Source organism: Heterodontus francisci, chromosome 39, assembly GCF_036365525.1.
Source record: "Heterodontus francisci isolate sHetFra1 chromosome 39, sHetFra1.hap1, whole genome shotgun sequence".
Lineage (NCBI taxonomy): Eukaryota > Metazoa > Chordata > Chondrichthyes > Heterodontiformes > Heterodontidae > Heterodontus > Heterodontus francisci.
In genome coordinates this window covers 17829935-17842438 of record NC_090409.1, presented here as the reverse complement: position 1 = coordinate 17842438, position 12504 = coordinate 17829935, and the positions used below count along the sequence as shown (strand labels likewise).

At 40.7% G+C, this 12504-nt stretch overlaps 1 protein-coding gene across 1 annotated transcript; it reads left to right on the top strand.

Moving 5' to 3' along the window:
* Positions 1 to 2467: 2467 nt before the first annotated feature.
* On the top strand, positions 2468 to 3298 carry LOC137352831 (neuropeptides capa receptor-like). The gene has a single exon (XM_068018687.1). It carries the CDS (start codon positions 2468 to 2470, stop codon positions 3296 to 3298), a length of 831 nt encoding a protein of 276 aa, XP_067874788.1.
* Positions 3299 to 12504: the final 9206 nt, after the last annotated feature.

Here is a 12504-nt window from a genome sequence, read left to right as displayed (position 1 = left end):
GTTGGGTGCTGTATGTCCGGCACAGACATGATGGACTGAAGGGCCTGTTTCTGTGCTGTATAACTCTATGCCTCTAAGCCAGTTTGAGATAATACCTACCACAATCAAAAATAGAAACGCTCAATTATACAACAACATTAACGAGCAAAAGACAATCACACGCTTGAATGATACAGACAATTGCAGAAAATAAGGAAAAGGTGAAGATAAGTAAGGTAAGAAAGCACTTGTTGAAAGAGGTAACTTTTCCGAACGGTCTGAAAAGTTCAAAGAGAGGTGGAAAGGTTTTGGTAGAAAGATCCAGAGCCTAGGGCCGCACAGTGGCGCAGTGGTTAGCACCGCAGCCTTACAGCTCCACCGAACCGCGTTCAATTCTGGGTACTGCCTGTGTGGAGTTTGCAAGTTCTCGCTGTGTCTGCGTGGGTTTCCTCCGGGTGCTCCAGTTTCCTCCCACATGCCAAAGACTTGCAGGTTGATAGGTAAATTGGCCATTATAAATTACTCTCGGATAGGTAGGTGGGGATGTGGTAGGAATATGAAATTAGTATAGGATTAGTATAAATAGGTGGTTGATGATTGGCACAGACTCAGTGGTCCGAAGGGCCTGTTTCAGTGCTGTATCTCTTTAAAAAGAAATACCTGAAATGCACTGCTGCCAATGTTGGGGCGATGGACACGGGGTCTGGATTGAAGGGAGGTAAATTTCGCAAAGTCTTTAAGGTCCAGGGTAGAGTTGAAAAAGGGAGAAGCTATGACCACGAAGATTAGAATTTTAAAATGCAGGCTGGTGGATGGAGTGTCAGCGTAGGTCAGTGAGCACAGGTGTCTTGGGTGAATGGGACTTGATCCGAATTAGGATGTAAGAAGCAGAATTTTGAATGTGTGTTAGCTTATGGAGTGTATAAGATCGGAGGTCAGCCAGACTAGCATTGATATAGAGCTCACAGAAGCATGATGGAGTATTTCAATGGCAAATGGATTCATCTTGGGGCAAAAATGGGAAGTTTTAGAGAACTGTGAAGAAGTGGATCTCCATAATAGAAAAGCATATCATCTGGGAGAGTTCAACACATTGTCAAAAAAACCATGCAGGTTACAAAAATGTTCTTTTACCTGAGACAGTGCTCAGTGCGGGGAATAAAATTTGATTTCTGAACAATAGAATTTGTGCCAGGCTGAAAGCAAACTTCCAAATGTTGCTTTGGTGCAAATTTGGAGTCATTAAGATATGGATGTCGGGCAAAACTTCTGACAACACAGTCACCTAAAATGACATGACAATGACATACTTAAATGATTTAATAATTTATTTATGTTTCAGGCTCTTACTTCCTATGCTAGTAGTAAATTTGCTACTCTTAAAGGAAGTTCAATCATCTAGCTTCCCAGACATTGCCTCAAAGCACCATATTGTTATTTCACATCAGCTATGCTTCGCTATATTCACTAATCCTCTCTCCACTTTTACTCATCTTTGCTACTTCCTGTTTTGTAAATTTGACAAACCAGTTCTTCCGGCTGAAAGGCCACAAGAGCTAGGTTTTGGCGTTTCAAAAAATGCCTCGAGTCTGGAAAGCAGCGTTGGTTGATTAGCGGCCCTTCCTCATACAAAAATATTTGGCCTGATCTGATATTTCAATAGCCTTTTTTGAAGCAACATTCTGAACTCAATCGGTTTATTCATCCCGCCACACTCCGAATAGTATGTTTAATGGGGCATCCACGTGTCCTTTCCTCATTCCATTTCTTGCTTCTATTTGGCTGATCCGGTTTCAATATTTATTATTTGTACTTTTAATCTGCAACTCGCTTTCTACTGAGTTGTATTTTGCATTTTACTCAATTAATCGATTTATTAGTCCTTGTTAGTTTTTGGAAAAGTATTTATTTAAACTAAATTTATGGCATTCCATTTAAAATTCATGACTGGTTTTCTTTTAAAAAAAACGTAATTCTAGTACATTTCAAATAGCCACGTTTGATTTCATGGTTAGACGGGCTTCTTCGTATGACTTACAAATGTCACACTACATTAAACCAGACCATTTAAACTTTTTACTGATTTCTAAATGTTATAATGTGACGTACAAGTTACAGACATTACTTGAATTGTTGTTTCCTTGCTGGATGCAGTAGCAAAGGAGTAGATCTTGAAATTGTGCGATAGTGTACAACGAGAAATAAGGCGGTAGTGGTCTAATAGCGTTTCTGATTTTTATTCCCATTATCTTTAATGGAAAGAGATGTAAAACGAGCTGGTGAATCACTGTCACCATTTTGCATTATTGACCAAAGTCAAGATCTAGCCCAATTCTCATGTGGATACACTCTGAGACATTGCATTAAGTCATGCCGTTAACATCTTTCTTTTTTGCTGCCCTTCACTACAGTTAATCTTGTGGCAATTGCGATTCTGTCGCGAGGAAAGTGCGGTCTCTCCAAATGCATCACTTACTACCTGGTGGCCATGGCAGCGGCGGATCTGCTGGTTGTTATCACTGCCGTTATACTCAATCGGATCATTGGCATTTACTTTCCCGGAAATTATCTGTTGATTACTCCAGTATGCCGGACAAAGACCACCCTAGCATATGTAACCAATAATCTTTCTGTCTGGTTAACCATCGCATTCACATTTGACCGCTTTATAGCCATTTGTTGCCAGAAGCTGAAAACTAAATATTGCACCAAGAAAACGTCAGCTGCAATTATAGGCATGGTACTTGTTCTGAGCTGTTTAAAAAATATCCCTTGGTACTTCATATATGAACCACTGTACGTAAATAATGCATTACCCTGGTATTGCCGGATCAGGTCAGTCTTTTATACCTCACCACTATGGCAAGCATTTTCTTATTTCAGTTCCATAACGACTCCTTTTCTGCCATTTTTCATTATTTTGCTTCTCAATGTTTTGACAGCAAGATACATATTAGTGGCCAGCAGAACCCGCAGGGCACTGAGGGGCAACATCAGCTCTGAAAATAATCCTGATCCTGAGATGCAGATCAGGAAGAAATCCATCATTTTACTCTTCAGTATATCCGCTAATTTTATCCTTTTATGGCTGACGTATACAATCCATTACATGTATTATCGAATCATTAATACTTATTCCTACTCAGGCTATGATGACCCTGTTTATATCCTTCAGGAGACTGGATATATGCTTCAACTTTTGAGCTGCTGCACGAACACATTTATTTATGCAGTGACCCAGGTTAAATTCAGAGAAGAGTTGAAGAAAATGGTGACATATCCCGTAAATCAGATTTGCTCAGCAGTTCTGTTTAGATAGCTGGAGCTACTAAGGACTTGCTGGAATTACAATTTAATTGTGAATTGAAACAGGGAAAATGGGCAGGAGTAGGCCATGTGAACAATCGAGCATGATCCACAATTCAAAAAGATCATGGAGGCTCTTCTATCACAACTCTGCTTTCATACCCAATCACAATATATTTTTTTTAGTTAGTTAGCGATACAGCACTGAAACTGGCCCTTCGGCCCACCGAGTCTGTGCCGACGATCAACCACCCATTTATACTAATCCTACACTAATCTCATATTCCTACCACATCCCCACCTGTCCCTATTTTTCCCTACCACCTACCTATACTAGGGGCAATTTATAATGGCCAATTTACCTATCAACCTGCAAGTCTTTTGGCATGTGGGAGGAAACCAGAGCACCCGGTGGAAACTCACACAGACACAGGGAGAACTTGCAAACTCCACACAGGCAGTACCCAGAATTGAACCCGGGCCACTGGAGCTGTGAGGCTGCGGTGCTAACCACTGCGCCACTGTGGTGTCTCTTTCGATTCTGTTAGTGCCCCAAAATATATCGACCTCAGAAATAAATATTTTCAGACTGAGCATCCACAGCCTTGTGATATAGAAAATCCCTAATATTCACAACCCTCTGACTGGAAATCCATCTCGTTTTCTCATTCCCAATTATCAAACCAATTATCCTGAGACTATGATCACAGTTGTGGACAGTACAGCCAGAGGATATAGCTTCTCAACATCTATACAGTCAAGTAGTTTGAGAATTGCATACGTTTCAAAGAGATCACCTCTCATACTTCTACAGCCCCCAAAAAATAGGTCTTTTCCACTCAATCCCACCTCTTACTACGGCTCTCCCATCCTAGGAAACAGTCCAGTGAACCTTTGTTCCACGATAGCTCAGGAAAGTACTTCAGATGTGATCTCGTGAAAGCCATGAACAATTGCACCAAGTCTTCCTAAGTCATATACAACAAACATTTTACAATAAAGGACAACAAAACATTCGCTTTCCTAGTTGTCTGCTGTACCAGCATGTTATTTTTCTGGGATTTGTGCACAAGAATACAAATCCTTCTGAAGACAAAATGTTATTAAGTATTCAGATTTATATAGCATTCTGCTTTTTGATCTTTCCTATCAAACTGGATGTTTTCATATTTCCTTTCACTATACCCCATTTTCCACCTTTTTGCCCACTCACCTAACCTGTGCATATCCATATGCAGCCTTTCTCGTCCTCCTCACCAAAATAGTGGTCAAAGTAATTTGTGATTGATATCTAACACAATCAATAATATCAACGTGCGAGTATACAACAACATTAACTCGCAAAGCATACTCACCCGCTTCAAAGATAGAAAGACACATAGAACTGGAGAATAAGGAGGAGAATTTAGGTGAGGTAAGGAAACACTTAGGGAAATATGTACCTTTTAAGAAGCCTTGAAAATTATCAGACAGAGGTGAAGAGGTTTAGGTAGAGAGTTCCAGAGCATCGAGTCTAAATACCTGAAATGCACCACTCCCAACGATGGGGCAATGGACAAGGGGACCGAATTAAAAGAAGGTAAATTCCCCGAAGATTATAATTCTAAAATACCGGGTGGTGTGCGGGCAGTCAGCATAGGTCAGCGAGCAGAGGTGTCTTGGGTGAATGGGACCTGGTGCAGGTTAGGACAGAGGGAGCAGAAATTTTAATGAGTGTCAGCTTATGAAGGGTATAAGATGGGAGGTAAGGCAGGCTAGCATTGGAATAGAAGAAAGTGGAGTGAACAAAACTACGATGGAGGGTTTCAAGAACCAAATGGATTCAGATAGAGCAGAGATGGGCAATATTACGGAAGTGGCAGGGAATGGATCTCGGCAATAGAAAAGGATACCATGTGGGAAGCTCAACACATTGTCAAACAGCCAACAGAGGTTACAAAAGGTCTGTATCACGATGGGACAGTGGTCAGTGAGGGGGATAACATCGTTTTCTGAGCAACAGAGTTTGGGACAGGCCGAAAGCAATGGCTTCAATCTTCCAAACGTTGCTTTAGTGCAAATTTGTACTCTTTCAGCTCTGGATGTCTGAAAAGTGTCTGCCAACACAATCACCCTACATTGCAGGGACAATGACATGTATGTTTGGTATAACAACTTAACTAATCTCCATAGAAGTCGCAAGCTCTTCCTTCCTGTGTGAGTTATGAATTTGCTATTCTCAATGGAAGCTCAATGATCTACACTCACAGATATTGTCTCAAAGCACCACATTGTTATTTCACATCAGCTACCCTTTGCTATGTTCATTAATCCTCGCTCCTCGCTTACTGCCCTTTGCGACTCCCTGTTTTGCAAGTATGGCAAACCAGTTCTTCGAGCCACAAAGAAATAAGAACTCTGTTTTGCCACTTCAAAAAAAAATCCCTCGAGTTCGGAGAGCCTCGTTGGTCAGTTAACGGCCCTTTCCTCATTCCAAGAATATTTTTTTTCCTTATCTGATCTTTCAATAGCCTCTCTGATGCAACAATCCGAACTCCATCGGTCCATTCATTCCACCATACTGCAGATTTCGTGACTTAATGGCGGCCCAAGTGTCTGCTCGTCACGACATGTCCTGTTTTTATTGTGGAGTTCCAGTTTCAATATTATTATATGTGCTGTTAACCTGAAAGTCGGGTTCTACTGAGATATATTTTGCATTTTATTCAATAAAATGGTATATTATTAATGTGTTTACGTATTTGAAAATTAGTTGTTCCAACTAAAGTCATGCCAGTCAATTTAGAATTCATTGCTTGTCTTCATTTTTGTTGCAAAACATAATTCTTGTCCATTTGAAATACACAAATGTTATTTCCTGGTTATACTGGCTTCTTTTTATAACATAAAAACAGCATGCTACATGAACACAGACCATTCAAAAATTTAATTCATTTCTAAATGTTATATTGTGACATATATATGACATCATATTTATATATATACATATGCATATTTTGATTCGAAAATTTATTTTCTTGCAGGATGCAGTGGCCAAATGGGCAGATGTTAAAATTGTGCAATCGTGTGAAACAGGAAATAATCAGATTGAAGTGGTTTTACATCACTTCTGATTTTTATTCCCATTGTGTTTAATGCTATCACCATTTGGCATTTTCACGCAAAGTCAAGGTCTAGCCCTGTTTCTAATGTGGACACACTCTGGTTCTTTGCATTAATGAATGCCAATAACATATGTTCAATTCTACCCTTCTCTACAGTTAGTCTCATAGAAATTATGAGCCTGGCCCGGGGAAAATGCGGTCGCTCTAAATGCATCACTAAGTACCTGGTGGTTATAGCAGTGGTGGATCTGCAGGGTGTTATCACTGCTGTTGTAGTCAATCTGGTAATTGACGTTGACTTCCCCGGAAATTATCTGTTGCGTACTCCGGTGTGTCGAACAAAAATTGCCCTAGTTTGTACATCCAATGATCTGTCTGTCTGGTTCACTGTCGCATTCACCTTTGATTGATTTGGATCCATTTGTTGCCAAAAGCTGAAAAAAAAAGATTTCACCAAGGAAACGGAAGCTGTAATTATATGCATCGTTTTTGCTCCGATTTGTTTAGAAAACATCCCTTGATACTTCATATATGAATCCTTCACACCTTTAGAGTTTTACCCTTTATTTTATATTGCCTCGCCTCCTTCTTCTTTGTAGTCGACCTTTGCTGTTTGTAGTAAATATAGATGATTTGGAGGAGAATGCAGCGTGTTTGATTCGTAAGTTTGCAGACGAGGCAAAGGTTGGTGGAGTTGCTGACAGTGATGAGGATTGTCAGAGGATTCAGCAGGATATAGATCGGTTGGAGACTTGGGCGGAGAAATGGCAGGTGGAGTTTAATCCGGACAAATGTGAGGTAATGCATTTTGTAAGGTCTAATGCAGGTGAGAATTATACAGTAAATGGCAGAACTCTTAGGAGTACTGACAGGCAGAGAGATCTAGGCGTACAGGTCCATAGGTCATTGAAAGTGGCAACGCAGGTGGTAAGGTAGTCAAGAAGGCATTCGGCATGCTTGCCTTCATCGGTCGGGGCATAGAGTATAAAAATTGGCAAGTCACGTTGCAGCTGAACAGAACCTTAGTTAGGCCACACTTAGAATATTGCGTGCAATTCTGGTCGCCACACTACCAGAAGGACGTGGAGGCTTTGGAGAGGGTACAGAGGAGCTTTACCAGGATGTTGCCTGGTCTGGAGGGCATTTGCTATGAGGAGAGGTTGGATAAACTCGGATTGTTTTCACTGGAACGACGGAGGTGGAGGGGCGACATGATAGAGGTTTACAAAGTTATGAGAGGCATGGACAAATTGGATAGTCAGAATCTTTTTCCCAGGGTGGAAGAGTCAGTTACAAGGGTACATAGGTTAAGGTGTGAGGGGCAACGTTTAGAGGGGATGATCAAGGCAGGTTTTTTACACAGAGGGTGGTGAGTGCCTGGAACTTGCTGCCAGGGAAGGTGTTGGAAGCAGATACGATCCCAACGTTTAAGAGACATCTTGACAAATATATGAATAGGAAGGGAATAGAGGGATATGGGCCCCAGAAGTGCAGAAGGTGTTAGTTTCGGCAGGCATCAAGATCGGCGCAGGCTTGGAGGTCCGAATGGCCTGTTCCTGTGCTGTACTGTTCTTTGTTCTTTGTCCTGACCAAAATGTTTCACTTCATATTTCTCTGCATTAAATGTCATCTGCCACGTGCCCACATTCCACCAGCCTGTCTATACCCTGTTGAAGTCTATCCCTATCCTCCTCAGTGTTCATAATACTTTCAAGTTTTGGATGCTCTGTAACTTTTGAAATTGTGCCCTGCACACCCAACTCTAGGTCATTATTACGTATATAGAACAGCAGTGGTCCCAATACTGATCCCTGGGGAATCCGACTGTGTACCTTCCTCCAGAACGAAAAACAACCATTAACCACTACTCTCTGTTTCCTGTGACTCATCCAAATTCACATCCATACTGCCACAGTCCTTTCTATTCCATCAGATGTAACTTTGCTGACAACCCTCTTATGTGGCAATTCAGCAAAGGTCTTTTCGAAGTCGATATACATCAGATCAACCTGATTACCCTCTTCAACCCTTTCTATTACTCAGAAAAAAGCTAATCAAGTCAGTTAAGCATGATTTCCCCATAATAATTCCGAATGTCTTCCCTTATTTGATACAAATGTGTCCATGTGGCTGTTAATTTTGTGCGAGATTATCGTTTATAAAAGGTTTCCCATTGCCAACGGGGAAATGCAGCTTGGTTCCCACTTGTAGTAGATAACTGGTATCTGTCATATGCACATTTTTTACTTCATCTTACTCTCAATTACTTTAATAATCCAGGGAGTTCTGGCTTTGTTTGTCCTACCTTTTCGCTTCCTGGGAAAATGCCTCAACTGTAACGGAATTATCTCCTCGTTAAAGGCAGATCATTCTTCCATTACAATTTTATTTGCAAATCTTTCATTCCAATTTACCAGGGCCAGATAGGTTCTCAGCCCGTTGAAATTAGCAGTCCTCCTTATTTTTACGCTGAGGTAATCTTTTCCATAGTGTACCTAAATTTCATGATACTCTGTTCACTCTGTCCCAAAAGATTCCCTATTAAAATTTGATCCACTTGAACCATCTATTTTAGATCTAGTTTTATGTAATGAGAAAATGAGAATGGGTCACTTAATAATCCAGCTGTAAAGAAACCTTTAGGTAAGAGTGATCATAATGTGGTAGAATTTTGCATTATGTTTGTAAGTGTGATTGTTCAATCTGAGGCCAGGTTGTTATATTTGAACCAAGGAAATTGTGAAGGTATGAGTGACAAATTGGCTGAGATGGATTGGGAAATATAATAAAAGGTATGAAAGTGCATACTGTCATAAAAGTTTTGATTAAAATCAACTAGGAGGTCTGTGCGCTCTTAGGACTGAAGGAAAAACAGAAACTGTGAACAGTGATTGACTGTTGTCATTTGGCGACTGTAGAGCAAACTGCAAGGCAATTTGTATCCAAGCAACAGGAAGATTTTAGAACAGTCTTATGACTTCTGTGAAAAGACCTTAGTTTCAGTTCTGTAGAGGGAAACAGAGCAGCTCGCAGTAGCTGGAGCTGTGTTTCGCTGTTAGACCGGAGGGGAAAAAATTCTCTCTTAAAATAAGCTCTGCATTTCAAGAGGAAAAAGTGCTACATTTGAGGCGATGTTTTGACCTGCCTGAGGAGAGAGGTAGAGAACCAGAAAAAAGAGGAATTGCTGCACTCTGGAGAAACACTACTTTGGAGAAAGAAAGTCTGTGTTACAGGTGTGGCTGTTACAGCTGTTGTTTTGAGAGAAGGATCCCTGCCTCAACAGTGAGCTGTGCAGTTGCTGTGTTTTGTGGAGAAGGCTCCTTTGCGGAGATTAAATCCTGCTGACCTTTGCATTTTTGGAAATTCCTGAAACCTCAAGCAAATTTCTACGTTTAGACTGCTGCATAAAATTTAAATAGATCTGTTGCTACAAGCTGTTACCGAAAGATCTGTGTGATGCCTGCTGCAGATGAACTACCTTGAACGCCTACCCACCATAGACTGTTCCTTAATTTCACCTGGAGAGACACTGAGTGGCATCTGACTATTGGACTCTGGGTCATCTCACCGATCCAGGAAATACTGCTGGAAGATACAACCCATTTATTTTATTATTCCCCCAAACTGTCGTAAACTCAATATTTCAATTTCCCCCGGTTAACCATTGATTTTTGAATGTATATGTGTGAATGAAGGTTAGGAGAATTAAGGAAGTGAATAATCCTTTCAAACATATAATCACCTCATTGTCGCTGGAAACTTACTTTATTAATAAATAGATAATTTTGCTGTTGTCAAAAGAAACCCTGGCTTGGTGTGTTTTATTCTGGGGATAAATACAGTGATTCATTTGGCAAGTTTTACAGTAGGAACGAAACTTTACTAATATGCTGTGACCTGTGGATAAATGGGACTGAGTTTACGGTGCATTACTCCCGCCTTGGTCGTATCAATAGACAATTTATAGGCTTCAAAGGACTATTCCATAGTTTACAGCAACTATACATTCCTTCAAGGCACCGAAAATCCCCGAAATTAGAGGCAGTCGACCGTGGCTAACAGAGGAAGTTAAGGATTATATAAGATTAAAAGGAAAGACTTATAAATTTGCCAGAAACAGGCCTAAATCCGAGGATTGGAAAGATTGTAGAAGAGAGCAAAGGATGAACAAGAAACTGATAAAGAAAGGGAGAACAGTAAATAAATGTAAACTTGTAAAACAAAATGTTAAAAAAAACGGACTGTTAAAGGTCCTATAGGTACATAAAAAGGAAACGTTTGGCTAAGACAAATTTGGGTCCATTGCAGGCAGAGTCAGGAGGATTTATAATGGGGAATAGAGAAATGCCAGAGAATCTAAATGATAACTTTGTGTCTATCTTCACTGAGGAAGATACAAGAAATATTCCAGAATTCGAGATCCAAGGGGCTCGGAAGAATGAGAAATGGAAGCAAATTAATATTAGTAACAAGGTTGCATTGTAGAAATTAATGGTATAGAAGTTTGAAAAACCCCCTGGACCTGGCATTCTACATCCCAGAGTGTTGAAGGAAGTAGCCAGGGAGATGGTAAGTGCATTGGTGATCATCTTCCAAAATTCTATTGATTCTGGAACGGTTCCTGCAGATTAGAAAATAGAACATGTCACCCCATTATTTAAGAAGGGGGTGAGAGAGAAAGCAGGAAACTGCAGACCTATTAGCATGACATCACTAGATGGAAAATGTTACATCTATTCTAAAGGATGTGATAAATGGACACTTGAATAATAAAGATTTGACTGGGCATCGTCAACATGGATTTATGAATGGGAAATCATGTTTGACGAACCTGTTGGAGTAATTTGAGGATGCCACAACAGAATTGATAAAGGGGAGTCAGTGGACGGAATATACTTGGATTTTCAGAAGGCCTTTGATAAAGTTCCCCACAGGAGGTTGGTTAGTAAAATTAAATCCCATGGGTTTGGTATTAATATACTGGCATGGATTAAGAACTGGCGAATAGGCATAAAACAGAGAATAGGAATAAACGGGTCATTCCCGTGTTCGCAGGGTACTGCAAGGATCAGTACTTGGACCCCAGCTGTTCAAATATATATCAATGATTTGGATCTGGGGACCAATGTGATATTTCCAAGTTGGCAGATGACACAAAGCTAGCTGATTCCCACATTCCGTGTGTTGTGGGGGAGATGCAAAGCAGCTTCAAGAGGATTTGGAAATACTTAGTGAGTGGGCAAGAACGTGGCTGGTGGAATTATAATGTGGAAAGTGTGAGATTATCCACTTTGGTAGGAGGAATAGATGAGCAGGATATTTCTTAAATGGTAAGAGATTAGCAATTGCAGATGTACAAAGGGACCATTGTATCCTCGTCAATAAATCACTGAAAGCTAGCATGCAGGTGCAGCAAGCAAATAGGAAGGCTACAGGTCGGTTAGCCTTTATTGCAAGAAGATTTGAGCACAGGAGCAGTGAAGTCCTGCTTCAGTTGTATCGAACCTTGGTTAGAAGGCACCTGGCATACTGTGTGCAGTATTGGTCCCCTATACAAAGATATCATTGCCATAGAGGAAGTGCAATGAATGTTTATCAGACTTGTTTCTGGGATGGCAGGACTATCCTATGAAGACAGATTGGGGAAACTGGGCCTGTATTCTCTAGAGTTTCGAAGAACGAGAGGTGATCTCATTGAAACCTGCAAAATACTTAAAGGGATAGACAGGGTGGAATCAGCTAAGATGTTCCTCCTGGTCGTGGAGTCCAGAAACATGGAAAGCAATTTCAAAATAAGGAGGAAGCCACTTAGGACAGAGATGAGGAGAAATTTCTGTACTCAGAGAGTCGTGAATCTTTGGAAATCTCTACCCCAGAGGACTGCGGAAGCTCAGTCATTGAATCTGTTTAAAGTAGAGATTGACAGATTTCTAAATACCAATGACATAAAGGGAAATGGAGGAATGTGTGGGAAAAAAAGCATTGAAGTCGATGATCAGCCATGATCGCATTGACTGGCAGAGCAGGTTCGATGAGCTGAATGGCCTACTCCTTCTCCTATTTTTCTATGTTCCTGTGTTCATATATACCACACTTCAGAACTACTTCCCCCATT